Source organism: Tenrec ecaudatus, chromosome 2 (assembly GCF_050624435.1).
Source record: "Tenrec ecaudatus isolate mTenEca1 chromosome 2, mTenEca1.hap1, whole genome shotgun sequence".
Lineage (NCBI taxonomy): Eukaryota > Metazoa > Chordata > Mammalia > Afrosoricida > Tenrecidae > Tenrec > Tenrec ecaudatus.
In genome coordinates, this window is record NC_134531.1 from 144315230 (window position 1) to 144332686 (window position 17457).

Consider the following 17457-nt stretch of genomic DNA (forward strand, 5'->3'; position numbering starts at 1 on the left):
TATGTATATATATGTGAATGCAGCAAGGAAGCAGGTGGACTTTGCACCTCTATTTACATCTTAGTTCAGAACAAGAATGGTTTGTTCTAATTATGTGGTATGGTATGATACCCACCTTCCTGACATGGTCTCTAAAGACAAAATGGGTGCATAAGCAAATGTAGTAAAGAAAGCTGATGGTGCTGGGCTATTAAAAGATATAGCATCTGGGCCCTTAAAGGCTTGAGGTTAAACAAGCGGCTGTATAGCAGGGAAGCAAGAAGCCCACGTGAAAGAAACAGGCCAGCCTGTGTGCTCATGAAGTGCTGATGGGAAGAGGTATCAGGGGAGTGGATGTAGTGGAGACCCAAAGTCCACCAGCAAGGCAATTGGACAGTCCCTCTGAGAAAGGCCTCATGGAACAGAGGATAAATCCAGGATGTAGCATGGCACTGATAGCCACATAACCATCCTCTAGTTCTTTTTTTTTGCTGTTATCCTCATGTTCATTTGTACATTCAAAATCTCACAGTACATGGTAGTCCAGATAGACGACCCCTCAGAGACAGTGACAGGAGTAAGGGTTCCCTGAGAGTACAGGAAGTAAGAGGGGGAGGGAGTGGGGGGAGAGAGGAGTTGATAGCATTGATGATTGTGTAACCCCATCTAATGAGATTGAACAACAGAGCTGTATGGGAAGGGAAGGGCTATATTGGAATAAGTAAAATATGTCAATAAATATTATTTAATTTTTTTAAATAGAAAAAATGGATAGTTAAGAGAAACTTTCTCTCCAAGTTGCTTTGAGGATGAGATGATGGCATGAACACTCGGTATTACAGGAAGACTATTTCAGTTTCTAACGAGCTTGGGTCAGGGGTCCTTTCTCACTTGCCAGACTTCCAAAGGAGTCCAGGGCCAGAAAAAAATCAACCACAACAAATTTAGGAGTTAAAAACAGAGAGAGAGAGAGAGAGAAGGTGGGACCCAGGAGCCCAATACACACACACGCACACGCACACACACACACACACAAAAGCTCTAGGGCTGAGAGACATGGGGAAAAAAACTAGAAGTCCTAAACTTCAGATCAGGGACTCAGCCTTTGCTGGGGCAACCTTGCTGCTGAGCATCTGGGCCTCTCCTATTTCTAGACAGCCTTCCCACACAGCTCAGAACTCAGACTGCCTATGCTAAGGACCACCTGGACATTGAAGGCTAAATGAAATCCTCTCACCTCCCTCTCCACTCTGCTCTTCACATTAGAGTTGGTCCCAGGCTAACCCAGACGCCACAAACACAACTTCATAATAGTGACATCATGCTGGAGGTCCCTCCTTGACCTTCCTTGAGGGGCCAGTTGATGACATCTGGTTCAGTTCAGGCTTCTTCCGACAAGGGTCAGACAGACATGCACACACCAGACAGCACCACCCTGTGTGCACACATGCACACACATAAATAGGACCTCAACAAGAGAAAGTACATTTTCTCCCTTGTCTCTCTAACCTGAAGAGGCAGACAAGAATATTAAACACAGCCCCATCCTTACTACCCTAAGAAGAACAATCACAAGCGTTTCCATTTATTGACTAGCTGTGTGTATGTATATGTGTTTGCACTTACCCATGCATGCGCATACTAAATATTTTATACAGCTAATTTTCTCTAAGTTTCACATTAACCCTGGGAAGAGGTGTTGTTTCCTCCTTTTTGTACATAAGGACACTGAGGCTCTGGGAAGTTAACCACAATGGCATGAGCTAGTGAGTGAGCACACCAGAATTCAAACCTAGTTTATCTTTAAAGCTTTGCTTTTTTTTTTTTTTGCCAGCATATTTCCATATAAAGATAAATTAAGTGGTGATTGGCTTGAAAGCTATGGACATGCTCTGGTGTAATAGACAGAATTCCCAGTTCATAGATGACTTAGAAAAATTTAACACTTCCCCTGCCAGTAACCGTACAATTATTCCTGGACCCCACGGACCTCTCTGCTTGATGATCTCCCACATCCTTGTGGTTTGCCCTCATGGAGACGGTCCCTTGCTGCCTCAGATCAAAACTGGCTGAGTAAGTGTCCCAGCTCCTTATTTGCGTCCCCAAGATGTCTAGTGTACTGCCTTCCTCCACACTTAGTCAGTGTTTGCTAATTGAAACTGATGTGGAATCGCTGCTAGAGTCTCTCCCCAGCTTCTGCCTCTGACGTTCCCTTGGGCCCAAAGAACTCTGATGACCTCAGATTGGGATAATGGCAATAACATGGAGCTGCCAGCATTCAGCCTAAAGCAGGCTGGAAAAGGCTCTGGATCGGTGTTTCCCAACCTTCCTAATGCCATGACCCTTATGGTTTGGAACTCCCCAACCATAAAATTATTTTCATTGCTACTTCAAAGCTGAAATTTTGTTACTGTCATGAATCGAGTGACCTCAGTGAAAAGGTTGCTCAATCCCCAAAGGAGTCGCGAAACCCACAGGTTGAGAACCAGTGCTCTAGATCAACCCTACTAACCCCATTATGGAATGTGATTCAGGTAAGATTTGTACCAACCCTTCTTGGGCTGTGAAACAAAAGGATTATTCCAGAGTTTTGGAGGAAATATTTCCCATTTCTTGGAATTTTCCAAACATCCCAGAAGGCTTACCTCTACTGGAAGGCCCAGGGAAACTAAAGGGCATTTGGAAGTATTTGGTGGAACAGTCGGTTAGGTTCTAGGCTATTAACCAATAGGTTGGTGGTTCAAACCCATTCACTCCTCTAAGGGAACATATGAAGCAGCCTGCTTCCATAAAACATGTATACCTTGGGAAACCCTATGGACGCATCCTGCTCTGTCCCATAGGGTGACTATCCATCAAAATGGACTTGACCACAGGAGGTGTGCTGTAGGAGGGAGCAAACGCAGCAGCAGCAGCTGGGGAATTCAGTCAGGCAAAGAGGACCGCAAACATTTACAGCCATAATAATCATAGCAGTTGTTATTTATTGGGCACTGTACTAAGCATTCTCTCACAAAATCCTAAAACAACAATATCGTTAGCATTAGGTATTGCATTAGGGCTTAGATTCTAAGCACTTGTTTATGCAGAGCGGTGGTAACAGAGAGCCCTGGTGGCATAGTGGTTATGCACTGGGCTGCTAACAGCAAGGTCGGCTGTTTGAAACCACCAGCTGCTCCAGGGGGAAAGACTGGCCTTCTACAGTCTTGGAAACCTGCAGGGACAGTTCCACCCTATCCTACAGGGTCACTGTGAGTTGGCATCAGTTTGATGGTGGTGTTTTGGTTTGGTTTTTCGGATGGTTAACAATGGTAGACCTAACTCCAATTTAACCTCTATTGAGGTTATTTTGACCAGTCACCAGTATTATAAAAAGCTTTGCTCGCGAGGTTGGGGTGGAAAAGGGGAACCAATTACAGGAGTCTACATATAACCTCTTCCCTGGGGGACAGAGAAGAGAAAAATGGGTGAAAGGAGATGTCGGACAGTGTAAGAAATGACAAAATAAGTATTTATAAATTATGAAGGGTTCATGAGGGAGCTGGGAGGAAGGGGGAAAATGAGGAACTGATGCCAGGGGCTTAAGTGGAGAGCAAATGTTTTGAGAATGATGTGGGCAACAAATGTACAAATGTGCTTTACACAATTGATGTATGTATGGATAGTGATGAGTTGTATGAGCCCCTAATAAAATGATTTTTTTTTAAAGAAAGTTTTGCCCTCATGCAGAGTGCGTTTGAAATCAGATTACAACTCCTCTAGCCAGCCCAGAGGGAGCCCTGGGAGCATAGCGGCTACGCCTTGAGCAGCTAACCACAATGTCAGCAGCTCAAACCCACCAGCTTCTCGGCTGCTTTCTGCTCCCACAATCCTCTGCCCTATAGGGTTGCTATGAATTAGAATCAACTTGAGGGCAATGAATTTGCTTTAAGCCAGTCCAGAGAGCCCCGGTAACTTGGTAGTTTAAGAATTGGGTAAAAACCACAAAATGGTAATTCAGGCTCACCAACCATTGCTTGGGAAAAAGATAAGGCTTTCTGTGCCAGGGAAGATTTGCGGACTTGGAAACCCTGTGGAACAATTCACTATGAGTCATAATCAGCTAGACAGCAGTGGGCTTTGTCTACAGAGTCAGTCAGCGACTGGCTTTGTATGTATCCTTAATGGAAGCTAGAGTCCAGAGCCACATGGGCATGAGTCACACCCTGACCAAGGTGGCAATTGGCATGGCGGGGGGGGGGGGGGGGCGGGCGGACTGCTGAAGAGGAACAGTTTACAATCCTGTAAATTTTTCTAATCTGCAATAGTTCTCTCACTCATGGTCCCCTTCTCGCTTCTGTAGTCTGATCTGCAACAGTGATAAATTGATCTCCCGCCAATCATGATTTGTGATGAATTTCTTTTGCTTGCTATGTTCTATAGTTATCAAAGGAGCCCTGGTGGTGAAGTTAGTAAAGTGTTGGACTGTCAACTTCAAGGTCAGTTGTTAAAACCCATGAGCTGCTCCACCAGAGAAAATTGAGGCGTTCCAGTCCCGTAAAGATTTACCATCTCAGAAACCCAGCAGGGGCAGTTCTCCTTGAAACGCACTCCATGGCAGTGAATTTGGTTTGGGTTTGGTGATAACAAGCAATGTGGCCATGAACTCTTTGGGTCCTGTTATGGCTTTGTGCTCAGGTTTTCCCTCAATTGGATGATTAGTTTTTGTCTTGTCTTGTCTTTGTCCTGTTGAACTTAACAAAGGTGTCTCCATAAAATATACTTGAATCTGGGTTCTGTTTGCCCTAGAACAGTACGAATATCCATTCTAATTACACAAGAGAAACTTTGGGGACTCAGACTCAAGGTCACACAGTTACTATGTGAGAGAGCTGGGTTTGACCCCATTTCAGACGGACTCCAAAGTGCACTGTGGTGCACTGTCACCAATGCTCAGGCAACACACTTGCTCGCACGCTGCTTTACTCCCGAGTCTGTTTGCCAGCACCTCACACGCTTCCCCTCTTCCTGAATGAATTCCAGGAAGCTTTATGCAGCCACAAACTGCAGCCTCCACATCACCCCCAAAAGGGAGGAAATAAAGAACAAAGCAAGGTCACCTGACCAATCAGGAGTAGAGGTCTATCTACCACCCACCTCCAGACCCCCAGGGGCAGCCACACCAAGACAAAGTGGAGTCTGGCCTTTGGCCAACTGCTTTCTATGTCCTCTTGGCCTCCCGCCCCCCCGCCCTCCCCCAGCTCTAACCTCCCCACCCTCACTTCTCATTTTCCTAGATTAACTGTACTTCCAGGCCCCTACCCCTCAGGTCTCATCATTCAAGAACATTTCTAAGTACCCACTGTTAGCAGTAGACGGGACTTCCCTTGCCTGAGAGGAATGTGTACAATGCAATATTTATAATAATAGTAGCTAGCACTTATTGAACACTTACTATATGCCAGTCACACTTCGCTCATCTTCAGCTTTAAACTGCAGGCAGAACAAGCAACAGCTTTTTGTCTCAATTACAAGGAGACAAAGGAAGACAAGGGAAAGGATCTAGGAGCCCATGAGTTTCTGTGTGTGCTAAGGACAGTCTCCTCTCAGGAGGCTGCAGAGTCTGCTGATAACTTGGGCTCAGGCAGAATTGGGTCTGAGGTTCAGCCCCACTATTGATTAGCCATATGTTTAGGAGCAAGCTAGTCCTTTGAGTCTCAGTTTCTCCTTCCATAAAATGGAAATGGGAGTAGCTCTTCATTTCCTAGTGGGAGAAAGAGGAGGCTTTCTACTCACATAAAGGACTCCAAGCTCAGAAACCCACATGGACAGTTCTTCCCCATCCTGTAGGGTCACTATAAGTCAAAATTGACTTAAGAGCAGGACTGACGGACTTATCTTCTCGAATTGTTGAGAGGATTTAAAGAGGGATGTGTGAAAGATGTTTAGCCAAGTGCTTGGCCCACAGCATCAATAAATGCTTAACAATTCTTATTATTGAACTAATGCAAAGGGAAAATAGCTAAATCATTCTAAACTTGTTTTTTTTAAGCTCTTCAGTGTTCAACAAGTGTTTGGTTTGGATTGTTTGTTTGTTTATTTTTAATTACATGATTATAGTTTATTGGACTTAAACTACTATGCTGATTGGAATTCATCCATCAAGGGCTTGCCACTCTATTCTATCGGTTGCTTAGAAGAAGACTGGGCAGTAGAAACTCGTAATAGAAATGGTTAGAGGCAAGGACAGACGGAGCTAAATATCTGGCTTGGGCACAGATTACCACTGAGAGAACCACACTGAAAGGGCAAATTGTGTTTGCTTCAGGACTTCTTGGCTAAGTGCAGGACCTTAAGCTCTGGAGAATTTAAGAATGGATGGACGTTTCTTCCTGTGCTCATGTTGAGCTTCTCGGTTCAAGGACCCCTTCTTTTCATCTTCCCCGCGTTACCCCACTTCATGCTTCTGCCCCAGAATCAGAGTCCTCATAGAGTGTGAGAATCATCACTTTTCTTTCTAAAGCTTTCAAACTGTTTTCAGTCTTATAATGTTGCTGCTGAGTTCTCAGTGATTACTGAGAAATATTTATTAGGCATTGTCAATGATATTGAGTGCTGAGAAAACCACAAGATTGAGTGGCTACTAGAGCATGTGCTTGAGTTTTAATTTTGGAGTCAGTTTCTTTAAAATGCAGTTCCAGAAGAGAGCCTGCTCACATTGTCATGACCATAAATCCCAAACCCACCGCCAACAAGCTGATGTTGACCCATGGAAACACTATACCAGTTTCCCAAGGCTGTACCTCTCCCCCTCCCCCTCCCCCATGGAGCTGCTTATTTTATTCGTTATCTTTGCCAGTCCAGATACTTAGTAGGATCAAATGGTGAAGGTGATGGCCATGGAAGCCAGAAGAGAAACCTTCCCACAATCAGGTCTTCCAAAGAAGGGCACAGAAAAGAGGCCTCTGAACTTGGATGATCATGGGCTGCCTCCTGACTTCCTATAGCATCTGGAGGCCTCATGGTTCAAGCCCCGTCCCGGCTTCCCACCCACAGCAACAAGCCACCACCTTCCAGGACTCTGCCCCCCTACAGTGACTCGCATCTGGCCCAGGAGGTGGTCCCTGGCTCCAGCTGAGGGAGGGTGCCTCTGTATTCCTCTGTGCAGCGAAGATCAGCATCTTTGGAACCAAAGATAAGCGCCTCCGCCTATTAGTTCACCTAAATCACCAACGGATTACCAAAGTTTTCTGACACGGTCCACCAAGGCTGCAACTTCCCGGCACTGGCTCTGGCAGTGCTCTTGATCATCCTGAATTGTGATCTGGCCCACAAGAGGGCAAGTTCCACCTGTAAGGCTTTAAGGGAGCCGGCAGCCTTCTCGCTCTCTTAAGCAGCAGCTAATAGGTTTGAAGCACAGACCAGGTCGTGAGCAGTCCAATCCTTACCCAATGGTGTCACCACGGCACCTTTTAAAGATCATGTCAGAATGGTCGACTCTACTTTGAGAAGACAGCTCTTCCTCAGTCATATTTTGGGTGCCTTCTGACCGTCGGGGTGCAAAGTTCTGCTTCTATGAATGAGACCATCAGTATCTGACAATGAGCTAGAATTGACTCGATGGCAGTGAACTGAGCTGAGACCTCTAGGGACTGAAAAAATCATCAGGAAATGGGCCTTTTCTATAAATTGTACAGGAGCCAAATGGTCTCATATTTGTATTTCTCTCTACATCCCTTCGACTTTCTTCAACTCCGTTCATTTGCACATACCCTAAAATGGTGATATCTTGAGTCTACATGGATGCCCACCATTTGGTTCAGCTTCGGTTAAATGTTCAACCCTGGTCCAATCAATAATAGCCAAAGGGACAGAGTCACATAGCACAGGTCTGCTTTCTGGCCAGGACCATGAGAGGGAAGCTAAAACATCTATGTGGCATTCTCTGCTTTCCCTCAAGACTCCTTAGACACATGGTTGCCTGAGTCCAAGTTGTCGCCAGGGCAACTAGCAGCAATGAGGACAAACCAGTTTCTGGAGAAGTGGCTGCGGGATAGCAAGTCACAGCATGTATGCTAGGGCATCCCAGACGTTCTACTGACCTACTGATCCAGCTCTCCTCTTTGGTTCAGAACTAATAGCTGACAGATAAAGTTATGGACAATTTTAATAATGTCTCAACAATGTTTCCGAAGCTCTCACTATAGGAGCACATTTAACCTTCACAACAGCTCCTACATGGTTTTATGAGTCCTGTTTTACAGATGAGGACTCTGAGGCTCAGAAAGCTTAAATGGAAAGTAGTCAAGTCAACAGTGAGCTGGGATTTGAACCTGGGTCTGTTTGACTCCAAATACTATACTCTGAACCTGCAGAGGTGAGGAGACTTAGATTATTGTGGTAAAGAAGATTATAGCTGCGGAACTGTTTAATATCATAACCTCAAAATGTTTGTTAGGTCTATAAATTTCCTCAAGTTGCATTTCCATCAATGATTCATATGAGCCCACCACAACCTAGGCAATAGTTAAAACAAACCAAACTCACTGCAGTTCCAACTCACAGTGCCCTTTCCACAAACTAATCTCTTGCGTTTTTTTGTTTTTGTTTTTTCGGTCATTGGGGATTGCGTGGGGATTAAGAAGCTCCTCTGCCAACCCTACCCCACCCCTGAGCACTCTCCCCCCAATAAACTTTGGCCTCTGTAGACCCTGATAATAGGAGGTGGCATGCCCAAATTCAGACGGTTAAGCAGGGGCAAGGATTTCTGGTTCAAGAAGAAAGCTATCTCCTTCACACTTGGCTTCTATTCCATTAAGATTGAAAGTTGCAAATCAATCAGGAGAAAATTGCCCTCGGGACCATTGAGCAGACATCTCCGTTCAAGTCAGGCTCTGGATGTGTGCGTCCAAAGCACCTCGAGCTTGTTCATTGCCAGCCAAGTCTCTAAGGGCTCTCCAATTGATTTGGAAGCATTCACTCAGATCCTTGCACATGTATGTGTATTATAGCTGCCAGGCCAGGCATCTGAGGACCAGTGAGCATGGGGCCTCGACAGTGATGAGAATGCCAGGGAATAAAGCAGCCAATGCCTCTACATTCCAGGACAACCAAACGGAGAAAACATGAAGGCACTGAAGAGTACCCGAAAGTGAAGGAAGGGCAATCATTGAACATTTATCATGTACCAGGTGGTTGCATACATTACTATATTTACTCTTCACAATATTCTGTCATTGCCTTCACTTGTAAGTATGAACAATATTTTAGCAATACTAAGTAGAATTTCTTTTCTTGTTTTTCATACGTTTTTATTGTGTATTAGGTGGGAGTTCACATATCAAATTACCATGTTTGCATTCAACAACTTCAAGTCAGATAATATGGTCTTCCAGTCATAATTACCTGATATATATATATATATATATATATATATATATATATAACATATATTTCTAATTCTGGACTCTGGCTATAATCCTATTACTATACTAATGGACAGGACTAGGGTGGGACTAAGACCTGAGTTTAATTGAGGGTGTGAACCAAATAATACCGTTTGTTTCCTTGGGGACATCTTTACACTCGACTCTGCTCACTCTCGCTGCGATTGTTTCGATGCTAATGTATAGTGACCCTATAGAACTAACACATAGTGACCCCATAGAACAGGCTAGAGCTGCCCTTAGGAGTTTCTGAGAGATTGTAACTCTTCACACTTGATTTTAGCCAAAAGGTCAACAAGCGATGAGATTTTAATTCTTTTGGGAGTAGAACACATCTTTCTCCGCCAGGGCTTCCTACTTTACTGGACAGCGTGGTTTACGACACCATCCATTGTTTCCACAAAAATCATACCTCCTTCAAAACCACTCCTGTTTCCGGATGGAGCTGTGGTAGAAGTCAAGAAGACCTGCTTTGACTTTGGCTTGCTAACTTTGGATTTGGGGCTTAATGGCACCCACAATCATGTGAGCCATTTGCTTAAAATATCAGGTGTTTCTGAGAGATTTGCAGAGCATCACAGAACCCCAGGCTATGAGGAAATGTATTCAAGGGAGGAGTGGGCTGGGGTCCGGTAGTAGAACGGAATAGCATCTTGGGAGAGTTGGATACTTGGTACATCTTTAATCTCCATCTCCTTGGGCCTAGTCTGGTATTGCGTCTTCTAAAAGAAATTACCCCCATACCAATATAGTCCAGAGGCAGCATAATTAATTTTCCTCTAGATGGGAAAATTGAGATTCAAATAGATTAACTTATATACTCAATGCAGGAGCTTGGGGCCTGAGGACCAGTGTGATTTGGGGCAAGCCACTTCCTTTGTTTGGCCCTCAGACCCCTCACCCTACCAACTTGCTAGGTTACTGAGGGGATTCCTTATCTGTGCCAATGTCTACAGAGCGCATGCCATGCCCCCAGCACTCTAAGTAGAAGGAAACACAACAGATCAACAATGTCTGATTTTCCAGAATTTACACTGTGGTCAGAAGAGAGATATTAACCAGAACATTATACAAACTGCTGTATAATGATAACCAGAGAAAAGGATGACGGTATCCAGGATGTCTTCCTTGAATCCATAACCAATGGTCATGGAGGCAGCAGTCAAAAAATTAAACAATGTTGGAGACGTCGGACAGGGCAAGATAGGACAAAATAATAATTTATAAATTATCAAGGGTCCATGAGGGAGTGGGGAGTAGGGAGGGAGGGGGAAAAATTAAGACCTGATGCCAGGGGCTTAAGTGGAGAGCAAATGTTTTGAGAATGATGAGGGCAATGAATGTACAAATGGGCTTTACACAATTGATGTATGTATGGATTGTGATAAGAGTTGTATGAGCCCCTAATAAAATGATTAACAATGGTTAAAAAAAACAAGAGAAATATTTTTTAAATAATAAAAATAAATAAGTGATTTTAAAAAAAGAAATCAAACACGCACTGAATTGGGTAAGTCTGTTTCACAAGACCTCTTGCAGTACTGAGGAGTGAGGATGTCACTTGGAGGGCTAAGGTGTGCCTGACCCAAGGCACAGTATTTCCAGTTGCCTCATATGCGTGTGAAAACTGCACATTGAACAAGGTAGACTGAAGAAGAAGCTAAGCATTTGAATTGTGCTGGAGAAAAACCCTGAAAGCACCACGAAGTCCTGCCAGAAGGACTGACCAGTCTGTCTGGGAAGAAGTACAACCGGAATGCTCCTCAGAGGCAAGGATGGCGAGACTGAACACGAGAGACCTGTCCCTGGAAAAGCCGTCATGGTGAGGATGGAGCGCGACTGGCTGGTGTTTCATTTTGTTATACCTAGGGTCTTGAAAGGTCAGAATCAACCCCAAGGCACCTAACAATAACAACCACAACAAGCCATATAATGACATTACGGTAAATGCCCAGAGTACCATTGAGGGTCTGTTAGAAGGTGGGTGGTCTGGTTTCATGTGGAGGTGGTCAGGGCTTCCCTGTGACTTTGGGTGGACTTGAAGGTCAGAGTCAGCCTGTTAAGCTGAGAGAACAGCAGACGTTGTTTGGGGACTAAGTTAAACGTTGGCCACTCGAGCCTGGGGTGGGGGGTGGGGAGACGGGCGGGGGGTGAGGGGTGTCCCCCATCCCCACCCCTTCCAGGCACTGCGCTGAGAGCCGGGCCCCAGGGCCCCGCCCAGTCCCAGCGCGCCGTTGGCCCCGCGCCCCGGGCGGCCGCTAATGCTTATCGAATTTTTGCTGAATTCGGCCCGCAGCCAGAGCAGAGGGTTCGGCGGGCGGCCGCAGCGCTGCCAGAGCCTCTTAATTCCCTTTGCATCGATCCCGCCGTTAATGACATAACCTTCTTCTCTAATTAACTGACAACTGCATTAGGCGGCGCGCCCCCTCGGCACCCAGCCCAGGCTTCCCCACCGAGGGTCCGCCCGAGCCGGAGGAGCCCGCGCCGCCCAACCGAACTCAGGGCCCTGTGCCTGGCTGCAAGGGGGTACAGTGCTTCGGGGATCATATTGGCTCTGTTAACGTGCGCTGTCGTTTGTATTGCGGGGGGGGTCCTGTGTGCCCCTCTGGGCAAAGCACTTAACATGTTAGCACGGAGGCTTTGTGTTTAGGTGCTGTCGAGTGGGCCCCTGCTCTGAGCGACCCCACCCAGGGAGGACCGAACAAAGCCCTGCCCCCGCCCCCCTCGTCTCGTGCCATCCTCTCAATTGTGTGGTAGTCACTGTGTTAATCCACGCCCTGAAAGATCTTCCTCTTTCTCACTGCCCTTCCACTTTACCAAGCATGATGTCCTTTTCCGGGGACTAGTCCCATAACATGTTCAAGTCTCACCATCCTCAAGTCTAAGGAGCTTTCTGGCTGGACTTGTTCCAAGATCGATCCGATTGTTCTTTGGGCAGCCGTGGTACTTTCAATATTCTTGGCCAGCACCCGAATTCAATTGCATGGATTCTTCTTTGGTCTTCCTTATTCAATGTCCAACAGTCACGTGCATATGAGGCGATGGGAAATACTATAGCTTGGGTCAGTTGTACCTGTCATGTCCTCGACATGACATCCTTGCTCTGTATAAAGAGGTCTTGTGCAGCAGATTTGCCCAAAGCAGTAAGTATTCGATTTCTTGACTGCTTCCTTCCATTAGCTCTGATTTGGGATTCGAGCAAGATGAAATCCTTGACAACTTCAGCCTTATTCTCCATTTATTGTGATGTTACTTACTGGTCCAGTTGTGAGGATTTTGTTCTTCTTTATATTGACTTATAATCCATACTGAAGGCTGCAATCTTTTTTTTTTTTTTTTAGGTACAGTGTACTTTATTGATGGTGCATAACAAGGTTGGGCTCTCTAAGCCCCTCCCCTTCCTTCAGGGGTTCCGATGTTATATTCTCAGTATGTTAAGGGATTGAATTGGGGGCAAAGACTCCCCAGCAACTGAGAGCCTCTCTTCCTCTAGTGCTGTTGCTGGGCTGCTGGCCCAGGGGGGCTCTTACTCCTTGGAGGCCGTGTGGACCATGAGGTCCCCCACCCTGTTGCTGTAGCCAAGTTCATTGTCATCCCAGGAAATGAGCTTGACAAAGTGGTTGTTGAGGGCAATGCCAGCCCCAGCATCAAAGGTGGAAGAGTGGGTGTCACTGTTGAAGTCACAGGACACAACCTGGTCCTCGGTGTAGCCCAGGATGCCCTTTAGGGGACCATCGGACACCTGCTTCACCACCTTCTTGATGTCATCGTACTTGGCAGCTTTCTTCAGGCGGCAGGTGAGATCCACGACAGACACATTGGGGGTGGGGACACGGAAGGCCATGCCAGTCAGTTTCCCATTCAGCTCTGGGATGACCTTGCCCACAGCCTTGGCAGTGCCAGTAGATGCAGGGATGATGTTCTGGGCAGCCCCATGGCTATCGCGCCAGAGTTTCCCAGAGGGGCCGTCCACGGTCTTTTGGGTGGCAGTGATGGCGTGGACTATGGTCATGAGTCCTTCCACGAGGCCAAAATTGTCCTGGATGACCTTGGCCAGGTGGGCTAAGCAGTTGGTGGTGCAGGAGGCATTGCTGACAATCTTGAGGGAGTTGTCGTACTTCTCATGGTTCACGCCCATCACAAACATGGGGGCATCGGCAGAAGGGGCAGAGATGATCACCCTCTTGGCACCGCCCTTCAGGTGAACCCCGGCCTTCTCCATGGTGGTGAAGACACCGGTGGACTCCACGACATACTCGGCACCGGCCTCGCCCCACTTGATGTTGGCGGGATCTCCCTCCTGGAAGATGGAGATGGCCTTCCCATTGACAACAAGCTTCCCATTCTCAGCCTTGACGGTGCCCTTGAACTTGCCGTGGGTGGAATCATACTGGAACATGTAGACCATGTAGTTCAGATCAATGAAGGGGTCATTGATGGCAACAATATCCTCTTTGCCAGAAGTGAAAGCAGCCCTGGTGACCAGGCCGAATCCGTTCACTCCGACCTTCACCATCGTGTCTCGGGGATGCGGCTGGGACTGCACGGGAACGGGAGAGGCGGCTGGCTGTCGCACGAGGAGGAGCAGAGAGCACTGGGGGTGGCTGCCGCCCCAATTTATAGAGCTCGAGTCAGGCTGCAATCTTTTTTAAAAAACATTTATTAGGGGCTCATACAGCTCTTATCACAATCCATACATATACACACATCAATTGTATAAAGCACATCTGTACATTCATTGCCCTAATCATCTTCAAAGCATTTGCTCTCCACTTAAGCCCTTTGCATCAGGTCCTCTTTTTTTTCCCCTCCCTCCCCACTCTCCCCTCCCTCATGAGCCCTTGACAATTCATAGATTATTATTTTGTCATATCTTTCCCTGTCTGGTGTTTCCCTTCACCCCCTTTTCTGTTGCCCGTCCCCCAGGGAGGAGGTCACATGTAGATCCTTGTAATTGGTTCCCTCTTTCCAACCCACTCACCCTCTACCCTCTCAGTATAGCCTCTCACACCTCTGGTCCTGAAGGTATCATCCACCCTGGATTCCCTGTGCCTCCAGCTCCTGTATGCACCAGTGTACAACCTCTGCTCTATCCAGACTTGCAAGGTAGAATTCAGATCATGGTAATTGGTGGGGAGGAAGCATCCAGGATCTGGGGGAAAGCTGTATTCTTCATCGGTGCTACATCGCACCCTGATTGACTCATCTCCTCCCCTAGACCCTTCTGTGAGGGGATCTCCAGTGGCCGACAAATGGGCTTTGGGTCTCCACTCTGCACTTCCCCCTTCATTCACTATGGTAAGATTTTTTTTTTTTGATGATGCCTTATACCTGATCCCTTTGGCACCTCGTGATCACACACGCTGGTGTGCTTCTTCCATGTGGGCTTTGTTGCTTCTGAGCAAATGGCCGCTTGTTCACCTTCAAGCCTTTAAGACCCCAGACACTATCTCTTTTGATAGCCAGGCACCATGAGCTTTCCTCGCCACATTTGCTTATGCACCCGTTTGTCCTGGGCGATCGTATCATGGAGGTGTGCAGGAAGGCTGCAATCTTGATGTACTTCAGCAAGTGTTTCTAGTCTGCCTCACTTTCAGCAAGCAAGGCTGTGTCATCTGCATTGCAGGTTATTAATAAGCCTTCCTCCAATCCTCATGCCATGTCCTTCTTCATATAGGCCAGCTTCATGGATTATTTTCTCAGCATACAGATTGAAAAAGTAGATTCCCAACAATAGCGACCCACCTGGGTTACAGAGTAGAACTCTTCCCTAGGGTTTTTCTCCTACGGTTTTATTGGTGATAATTAAACTAGCCACTGCCCAAGAGAAAGACAGACAGACTTGTTGCTCTCATCTTGGAAAGATTACAGCCCAGAAAACTCTACAGGGCAGTTCTACTCCGTCACAGGGGGTCTCTAAGCATCAAAAATTGACTCCGTGGCAATAACAATCTTAATGGAATTGTCTTAAGGGTCTTTTTTCCGCAGTATCATGACGTGAATTCCTTTACTTCGTCTTTAGGTTAGCAATCAAGTACAAAAGTTGCGCCACATAGAGACCTGTTAAAACAACTCAGGAAGTAGGCGTCCTCAAACTGGGACACTAAAGCAATAAACAGCTATATCATCAACGCCCATGAAACCAGCAGCCACGAAATTAAAACATGGGTTACTTTGGACAAATTTACTACAAAAAAAATCTTTTTTTCTTTAAAACGTTCAATAGCACAGATGTCACTTCAAAGACAAAGGAATGCCTGATCCAAGCTATGTACTTTCCGTTGCCCCATGCATGTGAAAGCTGGACAATGAATAAGGAAGACCAACAAAGAACTGATGCCCTTGAGCCATGGTGTTGGTGAAGAATATTAAATGTGACATGGATTGGCAAAAAGATGAACACATTTGTCTTGAAATAAGTACAGCCAGAATGTTCCTTAGAAGTCAGACGAGGAGGCTTCGTTTCATGTTTTTTGGACGTGTAATCAGGAGAGACCAGTCTGGAAAAGGGCTTCACTGGTAAAGTGGAGGTCAGCAAACAAGAAAAAGACCCTCAATGAGATGGACTGACATAGTGCCTGGACCCGTGGCCTCACACAGAAACAATGTGAGGATGGCACATGGATAGACAGTGTTTAGTTCTGTTGTGCAGAGAATCAGAGTTGGAACCTACTCAGTGGGTTCCTGCCAACAAGGCAGCAACATCTGAGGAGCATGGACCCCTACCGCCTTCTTTGGACTCCATGTTGTTACCTCTGTGACTAAGTGTCTATCTTAGTTCAGCGGTTCTCAAACTGGGGGTCATGACCCTTTTGGGGATTGAGCGACCCTGTCACAGGGGTCGTCTAAGACCATCAGAAAACACATATTTCCGATGGTCTTAGGAGCCGAGACACCGCTCCTTGATCTTTCTCAGGACAGTCCGCCCGCATACAGATACACACACATACGAGTACCCGGCGTGAAGACTGTTACTTACCCATGCTACACCGTGCTTCAAGACAAAATTTCATTTATTTGTCATTAGAAATAAGTAGTTCACAATATATAATTACATATTATTTTTGTGATTAATCACTATGCTTTAATTATATTCAATTTGTAACAATGAAAATATATCCTGCATGTCAGATATTTACATTACGATTTATAACAGTACCAAAATGACAGTGATGAAGTAGCGAAAATAATTTTATGGTTGGGGGTCACCACAACTTGATGAACTGCATTAAATGGTCGCGGTATTAGGAAGGTTGGGAAGCACTGGTCTAGTTGATTCTGACTCTAGCAATGCCATCAGGCAGAGTAAAATTACTCTGCAGGAGTTCTTAGGCTGTAATCTTTGCTGTGTCCATGCCTTTCTTTTCATTGTTAGACGGCGTGCATATCTCTAAATCGCTTCAAATCTCTTCTGTGATGGAAGAGAATATGAAAAAAAAATCATTCCAAAGTAAAAGAGATGAAACAACAGTTCAAGGATCTACTCAATATTAATTTGATTAGTTGAATATGTGTCTGGAGATGAGGAAACTGAAGCTCTGAAAAGTTCAGGGAAATGAACCAGCAAATATCAATGAGACTATAGAACAGGAAATTCACTGTCTATACTTCATCACTTCATCCAACCACCTCAAGTTACCGCTTTCTGTCACTTGCTGGGTCACCTTCCCATCCAAGTTCCTGAGATCTTACACTACTCATCTCCCTGTTGCAGAAGTCTGAATTTGACAAGTCACTAACATCCATCAGTGAAGTAAATATAGCCCCTACTCCAATATTTCTTGTTCCCTTGGACTAACAGGCATCTCTTTTTAAAATGAAGAGCAAAAACCTGCTGCAGTTGAGTTAATTCCATTATTTTAGCAACACTCTCAATTTACTGTCTCCAATTCTAACTCATAGCAACCTGGTAGCAGGGTAGAACTGCCTCCGTGGGTTCCTGAGATCGTAACTCTTTACAGGAGTATATAGTCTTATTTTCCTCCCCAATAGTGGCTGGGCTGATGGTTTTGAAATGCTGGCTTGGTGGTCAACAGCACAAAGAGTAACCCAT

General features: G+C 45.8%; 1 protein-coding gene across 1 annotated transcript; it reads right to left on the reverse strand.

The window, feature by feature from the left end:
• Nucleotides 1-12930: 12930 nt before the first annotated feature.
• Nucleotides 12931-14020, reverse strand: LOC142441016 (glyceraldehyde-3-phosphate dehydrogenase-like). The gene has a single exon (XM_075543122.1). The coding sequence runs from the start codon at nt 13918-13920 to the stop codon at nt 12931-12933; it is 990 nt and encodes a 329-aa protein (XP_075399237.1). The 5' UTR covers nt 13921-14020.
• Nucleotides 14021-17457: the final 3437 nt, after the last annotated feature.

Coding starts and splice junctions, on each gene's coding strand:
- LOC142441016 (XM_075543122.1), bottom strand. CDS start 13,920: ATGGTGAAGGTCGGAGTGAACGGATTCGGCCTGGTCACCAGGGCTGCT.